Source organism: Pseudoliparis swirei, chromosome 23 (genome assembly GCF_029220125.1).
Source record: "Pseudoliparis swirei isolate HS2019 ecotype Mariana Trench chromosome 23, NWPU_hadal_v1, whole genome shotgun sequence".
In the NCBI taxonomy this organism is placed as follows: Eukaryota; Metazoa; Chordata; class Actinopteri; order Perciformes; family Liparidae; genus Pseudoliparis; species Pseudoliparis swirei.
The window spans coordinates 19,316,040-19,336,978 of NC_079410.1; the positions used below are offsets into that span (position 1 = coordinate 19,316,040).

Consider the following 20,939-nt stretch of genomic DNA (forward strand, 5'->3'; position numbering starts at 1 on the left):
GATTTTCCGTTTTCCCCTGAAAGCCAAATCAGGTTCTTCCAGCTGGAGCGTGTTTTTTTGGCTTCTGGTCCAGGGAAGAGCGGAGGAGGAGGAGGAGGGGGGAGACGTCTGGCGGTAGAGAGTTTTGTTTCTATGGCAGAAGTTTACATTTTAGACATAACTTTGTCTTCAAGGATCAAGGGGGAGGGGGGGTGACAAATTCCTGCAGTCAGTGTGGCCCGTGAACGGGGAGGGAGTGGCCCCGCTGCTCAGAAGAGGTCGTCTTCATCACCTCGGCCCCCGGAGACGAAGATAAGAGACACCGCGATGAAACCATAGAAAGGCCACGAGGGGAGAGCTGTTGAAAAGCTTCCTTTGTGACGGTCAGGAGCCACAAGTCCGGTTTACTCCAGATTGAGAGAAGATATCCCGCAAAACACACGAGGCGCCAAGTTCTTCAGGCGGGTTAATCAAACAGATCCAAACAGAGCACATTCATGATTCACTTCATCTTTGCTTCATGACAGCCGCAACTGTCCAAACACAGAAAGAGTCTGCTGGGACATCCGTTCCTGAAAGACTCAGCCGAGGAAGACACAGCGGATTTAAACCCTCATGTTGGGAGAGGGGAGGGAGGAGAGAGGGTGTAAGGACACCAAGTCGCTCCTGGAGACGCAGATTCACTGAACTTCTGCAATCGTCGTGCAGATTATGTGTGACAAGAAAAAAAACGGAATATGCAACCTCACTGCTAGATACCACCAAATCTTTAAAAAAGTAGATGCATTGTGAAACATTAACAAACAGGCGTCGAAATCAGAAAGTTCAAATAGCGAAAGCTAAAATAAACCAATGGCTAAATGGTTCAAATATTTTAATTGGAGTTATTTGTATCCCCCAATATCACAAATGGGTCTCAGAGGGCTTTACAGTCACATGACCTCCTCCGGCCTGAGACACACACACACACACTGGAGAAGGATGGAAAGAAGTGAGAACAAGATGGTGAGCCGCTGCACGTCCTCAGGCGGCCATCTAGTGGTCAGATGGTGAAGTGCAGCGCACGGGACGACCAACAAACACGCAGAGCAGCTGAATGATGAGATGCCTTTATTGTACTTTTTGGAATCCAGTGACATCGACACAAGAAAAATGGTCCTATCCCTTCCTCCTCCTTTACATACACGACCTGAGAGGGAGGGGCTGCAGGGCGGGGGGCACCGTGATCCCGCTTGTAGTCTTAAATTAAACAGAGATAATAGCGAAGACACACGCACACACACAGGTGCTTTTCCACAGACACGCACGACATGCATTCAAAATAAAAGTTTTTAAAAAAATTAAAAAAAGGACTTGAGGGAACGCCGTGACTCCTGGTTCACACGCGTCGTCTCAAAGTCAACGACGACAAAATGAAGACCACTTAAAAAAAACAAAGAACACAGTTAGCTGTCTTTATGGCCCACGATCAGTCGATAACTCAGGCGCTGTCAATGTTCCACTGACAGGAGGAAAGAAAAGGAGGCAAAGAGCCACGACCATTCAAACTGGGAGCGTGGTTTAAATATGGAAGGGAATGGTTCATAGCTTTCATATTTTAGTGTTTTTCTGTATTTTAATAGTTTCTTTTGAATGAATGGTATACTTTAATGAGAATACAATAGTCTCACGAAAAATCAGCTCATCTAGTAAAACTAAGCCACCGACTGTCTCCCTGCTGTATCTAAGTAAAATATATAAAGTCCAGTCAAGGGGCTCAGCGGGCCGCCGGCCGATGGGAGCGGCGCTCCTCAGTCCTCCTCGCTGCCGCCGGCCGATGGGAGCGGCGCTCCTCAGTCCTCCTCGCTGCCGCTGGCCGAGCGCTCCTGGAACACACGGCGGACATTGGTTACCGGGCAGAAGCACACGAGGGCAAAGGGGGACGACAACATGTGCTGGTCAATAAAGTGTAAAAATATATATATATATACACAAAATAAAGGAGAAGCAGAACATCCTGGCTATTGGGGGCTGGATGTAATAGTAAATATCTGTCGTCAACAGGGTTCGTACACATGTCGAGTAATGACCTTTCTATGACCTTAAACCACATTTCCGTGACCAAACATTATGTGAGATCTCGGTGTGAACATGAGTATAACCGTAAATGACATAAATGAATGACACAAGTTTGATTAAAAGAAAACATATGCATAACAACTTTGTTCTATTGAATTAACACATGATTATAACACATTTAAATGACTTTTCCAACATTTTGGGGATTTCATTTTTCTTCAAGGACTTTTCCAGGCCTGGAAATAACTAATTAGAAAATTCCATGACGTTTCCAGGTTTTCCATGACGGTATGAACCCTGCTCCACACTCAACTTACATAACACTCTTTTTACAGCAGTACACAAAAAGGCAAAGGGGAGCATCTTTTCCTATTCATCATCTCATTCACAGTAATAACTGATCTGCTCACCTCTTCCTGTTCCTCCTCGCTGTCGTCGTCGCTCACCACCGGTTTGGCCCGGGAGCCGCGGCCCCTCCGCCGCTGTCCTTTCCCTCCTCGATCCCCCTTTTCTTTCCGGCTCAGCCGGATCTTCACCTTCACCGAGCGAGCTGACGGGACGGAGAGAACAGAGGTCACACACACGCCAACGAGCCGTCGGGCGCTACAGTGTCCAGTGAGGGACACTTCACTCCCCCCCCCTCGATGCTCACATTCAGACTCGGAGCCTTCGTCCAGGTCATCCTCCTCCTCCTCGCTCTCCTCTCCTTCGCTCTCGTCCTCCTTCTCGATCTTCTGCCGCACGCTGGTGAAGACGGACTGCAGCACAATGGAGTCCTCGTAGATCTGAAAAGGAGATAAGATAAGATAACCCTTTATTAGTCCCACAGTTGGGAAATTTCAGGATCACAGCAGCAGGTGCATCTTAGAGCATTCATAAAATAAAACACCAAACACAATACTAAAATACTAAATATACAGAGGAAACTAAATATACAAGGGGAAAACAAAGTAAAGTGCTGAGTAAAGTGTTGAGTTTGCCAGGATCTCCAGCGATCTACTGCAGTTTGTTGTGCAGCCTGACAGCAGCAGGAAGGAAGGACTTGTGGTTCCTCTCCCTCAGACACCGGGGAGGAATCAGCCGGTGGCTGAAGGAGCTGTGCAGAGCTGCCAGAGTGTCATGCATGGGGTGGGAGGTTCATCAGAGACGAGAGCTTTGCCATCATCCTCCCGTCCCCCACCACCTCCACAGTATCCACAGGACACCCAGCACGCTGCTGGCCTTCTTTAGCAGCTTGTTCAGCCTCTTCCTGTCAGCCGCTGCCATGCTGCTGCTCCAGAAGACCACTCCATCAAAGATGGCTGATGCCACCACAGAGTCAGAGAAGGTCTTCAGGACCTCAGTCTCCTCAGCAGAAAGAGTCTGCTCTGTCCCTTTTGATAGAGTGCATGTGCGTGGTCAGCCCAGTCCAGTTTGTGTTTCAGGTGAACACCCAGGTACTTATACGATTTTACAATCTCAATGTCTAGTCCCTGGATGCTCACTGGTACCGGAGGAGAGCGTTTACCACGGCGGAAGTCCACCACCAGCTCCTTGGTCTTACTGGAGTTGATGTGGAGGCGGTTCTGCTGGCACCATTCCAAAAAGTCCTGGTTCAGTTCCCTGTATTCCCTGTCATCGTCGGCAGAGACGAGGCCGACGATTGCAGAGTCATCAGAGAACTTTTGCCGGTAGACGTGGTCGGAGTTGTGATTGAAGTCCGAGGTGTAGATGGTGAAGAGGAATGGAGCCAGAACGGTTCCCTGTGGAGCCCCCGTGCTGCAGGAGACCCGGTCTGACTCACATCCCCCTATCCTCACATACTGTGGACGGTTGGTGAGGTAGTCCAGGATCCATGTGGTGAGGTGGTGGTCCACCCCGGACTGCTCCAGCTGGTCCCTCAGAAGCAAAGGCTGGATGGTGTTGAAGGCACTGGAGAAGAACATGACTCTCACGGTGTGTCCAGCCTTTTCCAGGTGAGAGAGGCATCGCTGCAGCAGGAAGATGACGGCGTCATCCACCCCGATGCCAGGTTGGTAGGCGAACTGAAGTGGGTCCAGTGATGAGCTCACCAGGGGGCGAAGCTGGACAAGGACCAAGCTCTCCAGAGATTATTATCATCAAGAGCTTGTTTTGCCCGGGAGACGCTCTGCAGGTGTTGGACAACCAGACGCCACTTTTAAAAGTGCAGCCGCTTCAGAAACGCCTTGGAGATAATCTTCTTCAGAAACTTCATTTAAAAAATGGATTCAAGCAGACGTCGCGCTCTTGCCGTGTTGTGGCAGGAGGAGGAAACAGACCCCCAAAAAGGAGGGTTTGGGTTCACGATATAAATTTTTTTTTTAAAGGAAAGAGTACGGAGAACACCACCATCGATTCCGCGAATTGTGTCTCGATGGCGAGCACTTTCAGATGCACTACCGGCTGATCAGGAGTCAGTTGGAGTCGTGTTTCGATTTAGTATTATAAAGCTCTTCATAATTAAATACCGCTAATACGAGAGTCACGTCGGGGACAAAAGGAAGGAAAGCCCGCCTCCTGCTTCATCCGATTGGCTGCCTCGCCGAGTGACATTGATGAGCGTTAAAAGTTGAGAATATTTTAACTTTTAAGCGCGCCTAAAACGCTACAAAAATGCACCGCGCGGCATTTAAGAGGCGTACCACGGGGAATCGATGGTTTTGCTCACGACGTGTTTTTGAGCGTCTGGTGCGATGGCGCCCTAGGCGTGCGCCGGTGGCCGGACTCACCAGAGAGCCCTCCAGGTTGAACGTCTGGGCATTTTGACAGAGCAGCATCACGTCCTTCTCCAGGTCGTTCAGGCCGCGGTACTTGTGGCTCCGGATCCTCTCCTGGAGGAGGGGGGTATATAAAAATACATTTAGCTTTCTTTGCTCCCCCGCGGTCATCTACTGGAGAAGCTCCTCGCACAAGCATCCGAGCCCTTCATCGTGAAGGAGAAGCTTGACCTTCAGCCTCACCTTGATCTTCCTGAAGTCCACCGGCTTGCGGATGAGCTCGTAGTACTCGGGCAGCTCCTTGCGGGACGGCAGCTGGATGAAGACTTCGCTCAGCTGGCGGCCGTTCGTCCTGAGAGACGACAGCGTCACGTTAGTCAACGCTCATCGACAACCAACACTTTAAGAATAAGAATATACACTTTTATTTATCCCCAAGGGGAAATTATTTATATATATAAATAAAAAGATTATACACACACACACACTACCGGTCAAACGTTTTAGAACACCTCAATTCCTCAAATGTACAGTTTAATGTCTCAATGTATTCTGAAATTAAAGCATAGAACAAATAAATAATTGGAGAAACGAGATGTAATCTAAACTTTTGACCCCTTTGTGCAGATGGAACTCGCGAGCATTGTTTCTACGATGGAACTCGGGTATTGTTCAGAAACTTCTTCCAGCTGCACGTTGTGAACCCGTCACATTTTATATAACTCTGAAATGTACAGGATTTTTCAGTTTTTGGTAACCTAAACCTTTCCGTTTGACCTCTGGCAGTTTGCCGCTGACCTTTGTTCCTTCAGGTTCTTCAACTGCTTGAATTTAAATAAGAACTGTTCTCAAACTTTTGACCGGCAGCGTCGGTGTGAATTCTGTAGCTCCTCCTCTCCGCCCTCACCCGTCCTTATATTTGATGACGGCGTCGACGATCTTCTTCATCTTCTTGGTGAGGGACATGGGGTTGGGCGAGAGCTTCTCGGCGGGCGGCCGGCCGCGCTTCTTCGCCTTCTTCCCGTCGTCGTCCTTGTCGCGCCCGCCGCCGCGCCCGCTGCTGGAGCCGGGCGTGGCCGGGCCGTCGTAGTCGCGGTCCCTCTTGCGCTTCCTGGTCGTCTTTTTGTGGCGCACCTCCTCTTCGATGTCCTCCAGATTCCCCTCCTCGATGGCCTGCGGCGGGGAGGAAAACAAAACACGCGTACGTCAACACTTCGCGCGCGGTCATTTGAGTCGCGACATTTCCTCGGAGCGAGGAGGCGACGGCGTCCCACCTTGAGCCACTGCTTCTCCGTGAGCGAGTCGCTGTAGTCCACCTCCTTGCGCTGGCGCGACCCGCGGCCGAACAGCTTCTCCTCCTCCTCTTGGCACGTCAGCCGCTCCACCTCGGCGTCGTCTTTCAGAATCCAGCTGGGCATGTCGTTCTCCTCCATCAGGCGGGGTTTCCTCTTGGGGTTGCGCGCCTCCTCGCGGCGTCGGTCCAGATCCATGCGCTGGAATGAACAACCAAAAACAAAAGGGGATTAGTGGATTCAGATTATAACAATATTACAAATATTAAACTTTAATATAACCTACCAAAGCTTTCACATTTCTATTTTATAAGAAGAAGAAACAAGTCAAACTTCTTGAGAGAAGAACAATGGCTTTTTTTTATAAAAACGTCACAAAGAAAATTTATATCACAGCTCTTGAACAAGCAACAATTTAGATTTTTAAAATAGTAAATCACACATTAGTGAGTGACATTAATCAATTAGCTAAAAGAACTCTTCAGAAAACAACAATTAACAGAAACAAAATCAAGACAAAAATAAGTTGTTATTATTCTTGTACAAATAAAATAAACACTGTGAAAGAGAATTAAAAAATGGAGACGGAGGGGAGACCAACCATGAACTGTTCAAACTCCTCTTCACTTCTGGCGATCATCTGATTGACGGTTTCATCATCGGGCACCTCGTCTTCCTCCTACGGACAAGCAAACACGCGTGAACAACGGCCCTCAGAGCCACAAAGGACTCACTGACACAAGGAAATAATGCACATTACTTTTTAACAATATCTAGCAGTGAATATTGACAATAGTTATGACTAGAATAAATTAAAAAAAGGGATACGGAAAAACCAGCAGAGAAAACAGCAGACATGCAAACAAGGGGACGTCTGTATCAATGAAAGAGAGAGAGAACAAGAGAATGGCGGTAGAGACGCGCCGGATCATTCCACCCACCCACTGGCCTCGGGCCTTGCTGCCTTCCTGCGCGCCGACCTCGTCCTGCTCCTCGTGCTCCAGGATGGCCTGCAGGAAGGCCCGGCGCTCGCAGCCGGACGACTTCTGGTCGAACATGCCGGCCTGGATGACCTTCTGGTCCACGTTCAGCTTGTACTTGGCGGCCGCCAGGATCTTCTCCTCCACGCTGTCGACGGTGCAGAGGCGGAGCACGCGCACCTCGTTCACCTGGCCGATGCGGTGGGCTCGGTCCTGGGCCTGCAGGTCCTGTAGCGGGGACACACACACACACACACGTTGATTAGTTCAGGTGGAATGACAAAAACAAAAACAAACAAATAGGAAAACATATCAAAACAGTTGTTACGTTGAAACAATATTCAAATCGTAATGTGCTGCCACTATAGCGTTCTTCATTTAGTGTAAATAAGACACATCTTGTCCTACGGGGGTGTGGTAATGAGGCGTTTTGGTTTGGATGGCGCTAAAGACGAGCTGATGCGTGTCGAGTCTGAAACGGCCTCCACTTCAAAGTTTGAATATTTTATATGATTATTAGAATAAGAGCAATAAATAAATAAATGACCTTCTGATGAACCTGAATGTCACGTGCAAGTCAGTCAATTATTAATGAATGTTAAAAAAACACAAATAAATCAAAATAAATGTATTAATAGAAAATGAAAAAAGACATTTCGAATTTTCAAGTGAAAGTGAAAGATTTACTTTGAGAGGAAATATGAAGAAAAAATAATATATATATATATAGATATAAACCAAGATATCTTTATACCTGGTGTGGGTTCCAGTCGCTGTCGTAGATGATGACGGTGTCGGCTGACTGCAGGTTGAGGCCCAGGCCTCCGGCCCGGGTGCTGAGCAGGAACACAAAGTAATCCGAGGCCGGGTCGTTGAACGTCTTCAGCAGCATGCCGCGGTCCTCTGCCTTGGTGGACCCTGTGGGAGGGGGGGCACAGGGAGTGAGTCTCAATTGATACTTAATACGATTAGGTGACAGGCCCTTTGACACAGGAGGGGTGGGCGTGGGGGGGGGGGTTCTCACCATCCAGACGCAGGTACTTGAAGCTGCGGTAGGCGAAGTAGTCCTCCATGATGGTCATGAGCGTGGTCATTTGACAGAAGAGCAGCACTTTGTGGTCCGTGGCTCGGAGCTTGGGCAGGATGCGGTCCAGCAGCTCAAACTTCCCAGAGGAGCGGTACAGGTCGGCGCTGGACGGGCAGAGGGAGAAACATGAGCGGGACGAATTCGACCGGCGTGCAACGCGGAGTCAACCACGCAGGCGCAGAACGAGTTGTACGCGGGGCCCGGGCTTCACGTACCCGCTCACGACTCCACCAGAGTAGCCGAGATGCTCGGAGAAAGACTCCTGTGGAAACAACACGTACGCAAGACGGTCACTTTTCATTCCACCGGCAACCGTTTCCACTCGTCGGGTTCACGGAGGCGGAGCTTCTGTCCCGTACCTCAATTTGATGGAATATGTACGGGTGGTTGCAGATCTTCCTCAGCTGCATGATCGTGTTCATCAGGGTCTTCGTGCCACCTTTACCCTAGGACATGTCAAAAAAGGGGTGGGGAGAAAAGAGAAATACGCTTTTTAGTTTTCATACTTTAAAGTCTAGAAAATGAGGTTTTCACCGCAAAAAAAAGAAAAGACGACGTCGTCTTCTTACCTTTTTGTCCTTTTCCGACCCGTCTGTGAGCAGCACGCCCTTAGCCTGCATGTGTCGGTACAAAACCCTCTGCAGGGCTGACATGTCGCACTTAATCACGTACTCCACCTAACAGACCAACGACCAAGGATTCAATATCAATTATTTGATTCATAAAATATGCAGGAAAAATAAATAAAAACACAGATTGCGCTCAAACCTTCTCGGGGAGCTGAGCCTCGACTTCCTTCTTGAGTCGGCGCAGCAGGAACGGCCGGAGCACTTTGTGTAGACGGCGAATGATCAGAATGGTCTCCTCTTCGTTCAGGTCCACCTGGAGGCGGGGGACAGGTTCAGGGGACTGCAGCTCTTTCGACATGAAAACCACACGCCGGACCGCGACCCACCTTCTCGCCGGTCATGGCGAAGGGGGCGTTGAACCACTGCTCGAATGTGTTGCAGCTCTTGAAGATGGTGGGCAGCAGGAAGTTGAGCAGCGCCCAGAGCTCGGGCAGCTTGTTCTGCAGCGGCGTGCCGGTGAGCAACACGCGGCGCGGGGCCAGGTAGTGCGTGTTCAGGACCTGGGTCAGCTTGCAGTGGTGGTTCTTCATGCGGTGGCCCTCGTCCACGATCATGTACTTCCAGCGAAGCTTCGGGGCGGAATAGAAGAGTTGGAGAGAGAAGTCAATGTCGTCCCCCCCCCCCCCCCCTCACTTTAAGCTCAAATCCGAGGGCGCTGCCTTACCTTAGCGAGCACCTGCTTGTCTTTGATGATGTACTCGTACGTGGTGAGCAGCACGTTGAACTTGCCGCTGCGCAGGATGGGAATGAAGGCGCGGCGAGCAGCTGGAGACCCCTGGACATCAACAGAATTGCTTTCCAGTTATGTTCGACGACACAAAGCACATCAAAACAACAAAAATAATTGCATGTTATATTAACCACGCTCGCTGTCAAAGGACTGACCTTGTAGGAGATCTGAACGACGGACGGGGCCCACTTATCAAACTCGAAGACCCAGTTTGAAAGAGTTCTGAAAACCAACAGGAGCAGAGGAAGTTGAAACCAAGAATCTTTTTATCTAACGGCACTTCCTGTGTGGTCACAGATTACAGTGCGTGTGTGTGTGTGTGTGTGTGTGTGTGTGTGTGTACTTACGAGAGCGGTACAATGATGAGGAAGGGCCCGTTGACGCGCTTGTGCTCCATGAGGTGAGTGATGAGGGCGATGGTCTGGATGGTTTTGCCCAGGCCCATCTCGTCTGCCAGGATGCCATTCAAGTTGTTGTTGTAGAGCGACACCAACCACTCCAGGCCTTTGATCTGGGCGGGGACAGGGTCAACGGTAGACAGGGTCAACTGTCGACGGGGTCAACTGTCGACGGGGTCAACTGTCGACGGGGTCAACGGTAGACGGGGTCAACGGTAGACGGGGTCAACTGTAGACGGGGTCAACGGTAGACGGGGTCAACGGTAGACGGGGTCAACGGTAGACAGGGTCAACGGTAGACAGGGTCAACGGTCGACAGGGTCAACGGTCGACAGGGTCAACTGTAGACAGGGTCAACGGTAGACAGGGTCAACGGTAGACGGGGTCAACGGTAGACGGGGTCAACTGTAGACGGGGTCAACTGTAGACGGGGTCAACTGTAGACGGGGTCAACGGTAGACGGGGTCAACGGTAGACGGGGTCAACGGTCGACAGGGTCAACGGTAGACAGGGTCAACTGTAGACAGGGTCAACGGTAGACAGGGTCAACGGTAGACAGGGTCAACGGTAGACAGGGTCAACGGTAGACAGGGTCAACTGTAGACGGGGTCAACGGTAGACGGGGTCAACGGTAGACGGGGTCAACGGTAGACGGGGTCAACGGTAGACAGGGTCAACGGTAGACAGGGTCAACGGTCGACAGGGTCAACGGTCGACAGGGTCAACGGTAGCTCATTCCGCTCACTGCTGTGTGCGGCGGGGCTCGGGCTGCGTACCTGGTACTGCTTGAGCTGCCCGTTGATGAGCAGCGAGGACTGGCTGTCCACCGTCTCCGTGACGGCGTGGGCCACGGCGTAGTACGACTGCAGGCCGCGGTTGAAGCTTGCGTCGCTGTACTCGTCATCGACGTCCTGCTTGGCGTTACTGGAGGAAGAAGATGGAGAAAAAGACGGTGAGATGCGGCGTCGGGCCAATAAGGAGATTTAGAAAAGGAAACGAAAGTCAACATCTGAAAGCCTCGTAGTTATTGTAGCCTTAAAAGAGCGAAGGGTCATCTTACTCGGTGTTATCGACGTCCACTTCATCGGGGTTGGAAATAATCTTCTTCTTCTCCTCCACCACCACCACTTTAGTCGCAGAGGAATGAGGTTGCTCCTCTTCTTCATCCTGACCAAAGTAAAGAATTCAAATAAAGGGAGATCAGAAAAAAAACGTTTGCAAGAAATCCCAAAGTGACCGTCGATGTCGCGACACGCACCTCCTCTTCCTCTTCTTCCGAGCCGCTCTCCTCGCTGTCGGAGCGCGGCGCTATTTCGTACCTGCGAGGGGAACAAAGAGTTTTTCACCGGTGTTAAAAACATTGACGGTTCGATGTCTTCCCGTGTTCTGCATAAATGTGGCATGGCGGAGCGTCTGAATCCGGCATGGACACCGAATAGCTCCCTCGAGTTATTCAGACACTGACCCGGGGTTCATTTCCAGCCAGGTCTCCAGCTGGCCGGCCTTCGGTGCCTCCAGCCCCGTCAGGATCTTCCCACTGTCGATGTGGATGACCTTCACCGGAAGGTCGCTCATTTGACTTGTCTCATCCAGCGGCTGCGAGGAGACGAGAAACAAAACAGAATGCGGCAGTCAATAAAAGAGGCAGATGATTAAGATTATAAAAGGGAATCTTATTCCAGTGGACGAGCTCCTCACCTCTCCATCAGGTCCCAGGGAGCTGGAGCCGCCCTCCTGAGCCGCTGGCTTCATGGAAGAAAAGTAGAAGACGAAAAAACAATCATGAAAATAAAAATGTGGATTTTAAATGCATCAGGGTTCATACGCATGTCGACCAATGGGGTTCAGGCCGTTTCCATCAGCAAACATTTTGTTAAATCTCTGTGTAAACATGAAACGGTGAGAAAATGTCGTATTCAAACCAACAATGAGAATGCCAAAGCATAGAGTTTAAAACCTTAAATCACACAAAGGAATGAGAGAATAGTTTGATTAAAATAATAAACATTTATGTCTTTTCAGTTAAGGTGGATAAAACCGTGATGATTGTGTAGGCACTGTGGCACAAGAACATACAACAAACAGAATGGCAACACATCGAGCCACCACGCATTTACACATCTTGGTGTTGGTGTTTCCTGAGGAGAAACGCTCAACAACCTCAAATCACCCTCATTGTCGCTTTTCAGCAGCCCCCTTCCACAGATCAAAGACCAAAATCAAAAAATCTAAACAAAGCAGCTATGGGATGTTTATAGGTTGAGACATGAGGCCATATTCCGTTGTGCAAACACTAGTTTCAACACGTGCTGAGCACAAGGCCAGCATCGACATCCACATCGTCCACGACCGCTGGGTGCCAGCGGAGCAGGAGAAGTTTTCAGTTAAGGTGCGTTCACGAGTGTATAAGAGCGTATGCCGACTTGTATTTTGATTTTTAAAAGTATATTAATGATTTAAAACTCAAAAACTTCCAGGCCTTAAAATAAGCCTTTACAAACTCCATGACTCTTGCAGGTGTTCCATGACCGGAGGAACCCTGTGCAGTAAACGCACGGCGGCCCGTTTCCAACGCGTACCTTCTTTTTCTTCTTCTTCTTCTTCTTCTTCTTCTCCCGGAGAGCCTGCACGGCCTTGTGGGCGCGCACCAGGTCGGTGAGGTTGGCCACGTACTCGTCCGTCTGCTGCAGGAGGTAGGCCAGGCGCTTGTCTTTCTTCTGGTCGATGAGTTTACGGTAGCCTTCTTCATCTTCAGCCTGGGGGAGGGTTCACACGGACGAACACACCCGTTATATTCCGGAAAGCGTCGAGACCGGAAAAAAACAACAACCAAACGGGGTCTCCTCCTCCGGGGGCGTGAGACTCACCATCAGCCTCCGCATCCTCTCCTTTTCGATGCGCTCGTTCTCTTTCTTCTGCTCGCGCTCAGTGTTGGCGTGGTAGTTGGCGACGGCTTTGGTGGCCTTCTGGAGCTTCGCGATGATGGAGCGGTGGTACTCCTTGAAGTCCTTGGCGTGCTGCAGGATGCTGTTGAGGTATTCCTGGCGACAGAAGGGACGCAAACAAATAACACGGCTGTTTTATTATTCTACAAATAATGGGATTTTGTTTTGTTTTTCCCCCTCTTCAATCTTTTTGCTCCCGTTGAGAAATATTAGAACTTTTTTTCTGGGCCATTTTGAGTAAAATGGTCGTGTTTTTGGGAAAGTTAACAGAAATATATAAATAACACAACCGGTTTTTTTCTACAAATAATGTGAATTATTAATTTATTTTTTCTCCCCCGTTTACTGTTGAGAAATATTATAAACATTTTCGGGCCATAAAACGGTTGTGTTTTGGAGAAAAATAACAAATACAAATAAAACAGCTGTTATATTATTCTACAAATAATGTGGATTTTTTGTTTCGTTTTCCCATCTTCACAAAAAGTCAAAATAAAACGTGCACCACACACAGGATGCTTAATTAGACTCAATCTGGAACATTCATTCCGACAGGAAGTCGGGCGTACCTGGTGTTTCTGGCGACGTTTCCTTTCCTGTTCGATCTTCTGCTGCTTCTCCAGCTTCTCGGTGATGCGGGACTCACGCAGCGACTGCCGCTTGCTGCGCTTGTAGGCCTTGGCGTTGAGGGCTGTCTCCAGCGCGGTGTCGCGCCGCATGCAGACCACCACCTCCTGACGCAGCTGTGGGCACACAAAGGGTGGAAACGTTGGACACGGCATCTTGGGGGGGGGGGGGTGTAAATAAGCGCAGGTTCAATACGTGCGACTGTGGACATGAACTTCCTGGCTACCTGTCTTTGGAAGCTGAGCAGCCTCAGGGCCTTGAGCTCGATGGTGGCCTTGGTGCGCAGGTCACCGACCAGAGAGCCGGGCAGGTTCTCCAGCTCCTGGATACGGTGAGCAATACGAGCCTGTAACCTAATCAATACATTTAGTAAAGAATTATTTCACCGGCATTTAAATGTATTCATAAGATTTTTGGATTTCAAGTGTAAAAATACCACGTTGTAAACATGCACATAAGGGAACAGGACAGTGGGCTTTATGATGTATATGGTGCACACTTCCTCACCGGTACTCTCTCTCCTGGAGGATCTCCGCCGGGTCCAGCCCGCGGGGCTTTTGGATGGGGGTTATGCGGTTCTGCTTCTGGTGAAGCATCATGGGAGGCGGCTGGGCGGGCTGTGTCTGGGGGGGCATCACGGGGGAGGCGGCGGGGGGAGCGGGCGAGGGTCTGCCGGTAGGAAGCAACTTCTGTGGTGGGTTGGAGGGGGCGGCGGCATTCACCATTGGTCCTGGAGGAGGGAGGGGAGTCAGGAGAGGTCAGTGCTGCCGCATATGTACACACAGACGTACACACAGACACACAACCAAGTTACCTTCAGGCCATGATTTCGGGGGTCCATTGGTAGGCGGGCCTTGCATATCCAGTGGAACTCCTGCAGGTCCAGGAGGCACCATGTTAGGACCTACCATGCCTAAAACAAGAAGAACAATTATATTTATCGGGTAATTGGTAAATATTCTGAAAGCTAATAAATAATAATTCTCTTTTCAGCCACCAGGTGTCTCTGCTGAGCCATCAGATGTGTTCTTTGTTCAAAGCTGGAGCTTGGATCTAGTTTTGAGAGGCACCTTACAAACACACACGAAACCAGCTTCCTGCGGGAACCGACTCAACTCACCGTGTGGTCGGTTGGAGTTGGCCTGAGGGGGCCCCGGGACCGCTCCGGGCCCCGCGGAGAGCGGCATCGGCTGTTGCTGCATCCCGGGCATGGGCCTCTTCCCCTGCACGGCCATCTGCAGGTGATCCGGTAACGGCTGGCTGCGCGCCAGCATCTTGTAGGCCATGATCTGAGCCCTGAGTTGGTGCAGCTGGTTCTGGTTGAAGGGCGCGGGCCCACCGGGTACACCTCCTGCAACGCTGGGTCCGCCCGGGCCCTGGGGGACCCCGCGGTTAGGTTGACCCATTCCCTGGTTTGAGTCCCCGCTGCCCTCCATAGGGCCAGGCCCGGGGCCCGAGGGACCGCCGGGCATCATTGGGCCCGAGGGACCGCCGGGCATCATGGGACCCGAGGGACCGCCGGGCATCATGGGACCCGAGGGACCACCGGGCATCATGGGACCCGAGGGGGGGCCATTGGCTGGGACGGGGCTGGGCGCGTGCTCCGAGCCCCCCAGTGGAGAGGCGTATCCTGGGAAACACAGAACAGATGCACGACGGACAAATTATGAATCGCTCCGTTAGACATTGCGCAATAACGTAATATTAAAACTAACGACGTAACATTTAGCACGAGTTGCGCTCCGACTGACTTGCGTGTGAATTTGTATGAGACGGGAGCCTCCAGGAAATACTCTATCCCAGAATGCATTGCAGCTCTACAGACTGTCCAATGGCGGACTGCGAGGAAGACAATTAACTGATTGAATAATTAGAAATGACGGTGAATGACACATCAAGGGTACAGCGCGGGCGCTCGCATATATGAATATATATTGCGCTGTAGAAAACACATAATAATCTGAATTTGACTTGAGAGGTAGTGTTGATTGGTGACAACCAATGTTCACTCAACATGCGGTTTTATTCTCTTTCAAGAGGATCAGCAGGTTCACCGGTGGATGACGGCTGAACAGAACACTCAGCAGCGTGTTTAGTGTTTAGCTTTGGAGATGGTTCTATTAGTTCAAATCAGTTTCCTCGTGCGTCTCCTACTCGCTCTCTCCTCTTCACATCACCGACTGGGCACTTTCTGTAGACGCAGCCGCCTTTGTTGTTGTCTGAAAGAGGGAAGCCCATCAGCCCCTCAGCCCCGCCCCTCCCGCCTGCTGCTGTCTGCTCACGCTGCCAAATGAGCCGACAGCAGCACAAGAAGAGAAACCGGCTGGATGGGTTCAAACACACACACACACACACACACACACACACTCAGACACACACACACACACACACACACACACACACACACACACACACACACACACACACACACACACACACACACACACACACACACACACACACACACACACACACACACACACACACACACACACACACACACACACACACACACACTCAGACACACTGTCTGCGTTATCCGTTCTGACTGCTTGGAGCTTTTTTTTAAAGAGTAGATCCATTTGAATCGTTCTCCAACCGCTGCTTGTCGACAACTCCGTTAAATCACACAAGCAACTCTCCCGGGGCGCGCAGACCGCGCCGCCAGAGATATCCGCAGGAGAAAGCATTTCCCCTCTACGCCGTCAGACTCCGAACGCCATGTCGTGCGGCGTTACCTTGGGAGTGTTGGTCCATCGGGCTGGGAGGGGGTCCCATCCCACTGTGTCCCCCTGGTCTCATGCCCTTCATCTGAGCATACCGGGGGTCATCGGGCATGCCCTTCTCATGCATGGCTTCCATGGGCTGATCAACAACAACAGAAGCAGAGTATCACCGCACATGAAACGTGTATTGATGAGATTGGGACGGTAACTTTAAATGCTATAATGTAGTTAAATCTGTAGTTCTTACTAAGTAGAATATAAACCATTCGAGAAGCAACTTTTTTTTTTTAAACTTAGGAGGAAACAAATAATTAAACAAGGTTTTACTTTGTGCATCGGGTGCATGTTGTCCTGTGGATAGCCCGAGGGTCCCTGTGGAGGGTGCGGGTGTCCAGACCCAGGAGGTCCCGGGCTCGGCCCCATCATGCTGTGGGTCGAGCCGGGAGAGGGACTCGGGCCAATCATGCCTCCTGGAGATGGCCCTGGGCCTGGGGAGGGTCCCGGCCGAGGTGTCCCTTCCATCGGGGGGTCAGGAGTGGACATCTCTCAGGGGAGCCTGGGAATGTGTGTCAGCAGAAAGTAACCCTGTGAGGAGAGAGGACGACAGGAATGAGGGCGGCGTTCAGAATCCACCGGACGCGCACAATAAATATATACTTTTGTTTTTTTACACCACAGTAGTTGTTCGAGCTCAAATTATAGAGAAGACTGAGCTACACAATCAACTTTCATCAGATAATGGATCCTCTGATCTCTCTTATTATTATTTTTTTTATAAATAGACGGTTTTAGTTCATTTCCATTCCTCCTGAAGCACAAACTCACCAGACCAGGTCGGACTTGACCGGCTGAGTTCCGGCTCACGATGAGCTCAAATGAAAAAAACTCAAAACAATGACGTCTCTTATTCAAATTTACACCGCAGATCATACTTTAAAAAAAAGTAGTCCACAGGACGGTTGGCGGCGTACTTTATCACTGCGCGTGTTAAATATTTTTGGGGGGGAAAGGCGAAGCTGATGTTTTTCAAGGTGCATTGTTTGATCGGTCGGTGGACACACACACACAATAAATCAAAGGGAAAGTGTTTGCCCAACGCCGTGGGGGGGTGTGATGTCCATGAACCTCTTCAGAATACTGATGGTGACAGATGGTCCGCAGCTGAAGAGAAGATGATCACGTTCCCCACAGGCATCTGACTGGGGAGCAACAAGTCAGGGGACTAAAGACATGTAGCGCCACACACACACACACGCACACGCGGTCACCCTAACAGTCCCTTTATGGGTCAAGAATAAAGCTATGAAGAACAATAACTGTTATTGTTCTTCATAGTGTTATTATAACACTATGAAGAACAATAACACTATAAAGAACAATAACACTATAAAGAACACTATAAAGAACAATAACACTATGAAAAACAATACTATAAAGAACAATAACACTATGAAAAACAATACTATAAAGAACAATAACACTATGAAGAACAATACTATAAAGAACAATAACACTATACAAAAACAATACTATGAAGAACAATAACACTATGAAAAACAATAGTATAAAGAACAATAACACTATGAAGAACAATAACACTATGAAGAACAATACTATAAAGAGCAATAACACTATACAAAAACAATACTATGAAGAACAACACTATGAAGAACAATAACACTATGAAAAACAATAGTATAAAGAACAATAACACTATGAATAATAATACTATAGAGAACAATAACACTATGAAGAACAATACTATAAAGAACAATAACACTATGAAAAACAATAGTATAAAGAACAATAACACTATGAAGAACAATAACACTATGAAAAACAATAGTATAAAGAACAATAACACTATGAAGAACAATAACACTATGAAGAACAATACTATAAAGAGCAATAACACTATACAAAAACAATACTATGAAGAACAATACTATGAAGAACAATAACACTATGAAAAACTATAGTATAAAGAATAATAACACTATGAATAATAATACTATAAAGAACAATAACACTATGAAGAACAATACTATAAAGAACAATAACACTATGAAAAACAATAACACTATGATAAACAATACTATAAAGAACAATAACACTATGAAAAACAATAGTATAAAGAACAATAACACTATGAATAATAATACTATAAAGAACAATAACACTATGAAGAACAATACTATAAAGAACAATAACACTATGAAAAACAATAGTATAAAGAACAATAACACTATGAAGAACAATTACACTATGAAGAACAATACTATAAAGAACAATAACACTATACAAAAATACTATTAAGAACAATACTATGAAGAACAATAACACTATGAAGAACAATACTATGAAGAACAATAACACTATGAAGAACAATAACACTATGAAGATCACTAGAAGACGCGGCTCTCTTCAACAAGACGAGCCCCCAATGACGCCAGACACAGGCGGCAACTGGAAGTCACCGACCGAGCAGTTTTTCAAAGTAAAAACTTTTCCGCGTTCCGGTCGTCACAATGTTTACGTTTACAAAAACCCACAGTGTGAAAAAAACAACATTAAAAGATAATGTTAGAGAGTTTTTAATAGCACGGGCAGCTTCACGACTCGCGTTAGCCAGGCCTAGCACGGTTTAAGTTACACCGTTCGCAAACAATATACCGTTTCATCCTAACCTCCCGTTTCCCCGTCATGAAACACGAGCTCCCCGGTGCTCACCGGAGAGCGGCTCCGCCGGCGAAACGACGCGAACGGTACTTTTTACGGAGCTAGCCCGCCTGCTAGCTCCGTAAAAGCCCGTATTCACACCACAATATAAGCTGCTGGCGGTGACTAGCATGCTAGCGAGCTAGTCGGGCTAGCCTAGCCGGCCACGCTCGCGCAGGCCAATTAGGCAACACACAGAAAAAAGGTGTGTTGTTTTTTCGAGATGTTTCGCCGGTGCGAAATGTGAGAGCATCCCTCGTCTCCCGGGCCGATTGATCCAACGCGCCACCCGTACCCTTGGCACGGAGCTCCGCTCTCACACACATTTCCCAAAAACATTTCATTCATTGCACACAGCGGCTGCTGTAAATATCGGGTCTCGGGCTTTTCTCTCAGTCCCCCCCACCACATAAAAAAAAACGCCATCTAAAAGCGCCGTGAAGCACACACCGGACTCCCAACCGTTAACCGAATTGCAGTTGACTTACACTGGCGCTGAACGCTGATGTTTAAAATCCTCGCCGGTTCGCACCGTCGCTTGGTTTTTTCCTTCCAAGCCAGAAACAAAGACCGACCTACCCAGTTGTTTTTTCCCCTCCTCCTCCTCCTCCTCCTCTCCTCCTCCTCTACCCCTCCTCCTCTCTCGGTAGATTGTATCGCAGAGACCGGCCTGTGCGACTCCGCAGCGCCCCCATCCACCGCCTCGCTCACTTCCCGCATGCCCGGGGAGGGATGCGTTAACAGGCAGCGGCGGAGGGTGGGGGATGGGGGATGAGGACGAGACGGCAGGAATGCTCCTCTTCCTCGGCTCCTCTGTCCACGTGCACTCCGCTTACTACGCGTTATTAGGCCGTGCGGTGTGAACGTGGAGAGGCAGGGGAAATAGTTTTCGGTATTTCGTTATTTGTCGGCCTTATTTGTGTGATTATGCTTTTTACATTTTTTTTATTTAACCCGCAGCTATTTTTTAATATACCATGTTGGCTGTGACTTATTTTCAGTATTTATTAATCTGACGAGCTCTTCATTTGATGAGCATAATGTGCCCCAAAAAAGCCAAACTTCAAAATGCTGAGCAGTTAAATCAGTATCAGAAATTAATTAATTTCAATCAGATACTCGACTAATTGATTAACTAATTGTTTATATCCAACATGAGAAGAGATGCAACTTTAATGGTAGTTCCATTAAAATATTTCTCAGATTTACATATAATACAAATAAAAAATAAATGTGAGCTCTGTTATTAATCTAGATTTATGATTCATAACAAAAAGGTGCAGCGCATTCCCACGTGCAGTCACACTTACATTTACCTACAAGTAGGTGTTTATTTACCCAAATGGTTAATGAGTTAAATACTTAACCCTCCTATTACCTTTGGGGTCAATTTGATCCTGTTCAATGTTTAACATCTATAAAAAAATGATTAACATCATTTTTAAAAATTCATATTTCATGACTTTTCATAATTTATTGGGGACATAAAATTAAACATAAAATTCACATATGATGATATCTTTTCAATGTCCTGTACAATTTGACCCCGGGCTGTTTTTCACTGTGTAAAACATATAAGAAATATCAACTTTTTTATTTATCAAAAGGGCTATTTAGGTAATCAAACAAACATAAGGTACCTCACACTTAAACTTGGGAAACAATATTAATTCTAATAGTTTTCTCTAGGTTTTAATTGCTCGGGTCAAATTGACCCCAGGGGTAAAAGATGTTAGTAAATTTGAAGGTAACAGGAGGGTTAAAAACATGTCTGTGTATAATAAGCACACGTGCACATGTCGAGCATTTTTATCACTTACAAAGTAAGTTATATATATATTTTTTATCATCAGCATCTTCTGCATTATAAACAGTCCATGTGATGGATGGGGGCGGGGCCTATCAAAGCGTGACGTCAGTCACAGTGGGACTAAAAGTCAAAAGGTCAGGTCTCGTGGTGACCTTCCATCTCACACTTGTAGGCACTCATTTGTTGCTGCATTTAAGTTTAAACGGCAGGATTCTACTTCCTTTAATATACATTTTGAGTTAT

General features: G+C 48.2%; 1 protein-coding gene across 2 annotated transcripts; it reads right to left on the reverse strand.

Annotated features, from left to right (window-relative positions):
• Nucleotides 1-1,072: 1,072 nt before the first annotated feature.
• Nucleotides 1,073-19,461, reverse strand: smarca4a (SWI/SNF related, matrix associated, actin dependent regulator of chromatin, subfamily a, member 4a). 2 transcript variants are annotated; one of them, XM_056406998.1, is made up of 34 exons: nucleotides 19,375-19,461; nucleotides 16,496-16,753; nucleotides 16,181-16,307; nucleotides 14,563-15,072; nucleotides 14,257-14,355; nucleotides 13,950-14,172; nucleotides 13,669-13,795; nucleotides 13,385-13,558; nucleotides 12,738-12,911; nucleotides 12,450-12,626; nucleotides 11,569-11,616; nucleotides 11,336-11,466; nucleotides 11,129-11,189; nucleotides 10,931-11,037; nucleotides 10,647-10,794; nucleotides 9,820-9,983; nucleotides 9,628-9,694; nucleotides 9,407-9,517; nucleotides 9,069-9,311; nucleotides 8,882-8,995; nucleotides 8,683-8,790; nucleotides 8,473-8,559; nucleotides 8,329-8,375; nucleotides 8,051-8,217; nucleotides 7,781-7,944; nucleotides 6,988-7,254; nucleotides 6,648-6,725; nucleotides 6,029-6,247; nucleotides 5,662-5,927; nucleotides 4,998-5,106; nucleotides 4,767-4,868; nucleotides 2,690-2,822; nucleotides 2,448-2,587; nucleotides 1,073-1,844 (listed from the first exon to the last, which is right to left on the reverse strand). In XM_056406998.1, exons 2-34 carry the CDS (start codon nucleotides 16,709-16,711, stop codon nucleotides 1,812-1,814), a joined length of 4,941 nt encoding a protein of 1,646 aa, XP_056262973.1. In that variant the 5' UTR covers nucleotides 16,712-16,753; nucleotides 19,375-19,461; the 3' UTR covers nucleotides 1,073-1,811. The 2 variants fall into 2 exon arrangements, with proteins under 2 accessions (XP_056262973.1, XP_056262972.1); XM_056406997.1 differs by lacking the exon at nucleotides 19,375-19,461 and adding an exon at nucleotides 16,994-17,564.
• Between the last annotated feature and the right edge of the window lie 1,478 nt (nucleotides 19,462-20,939).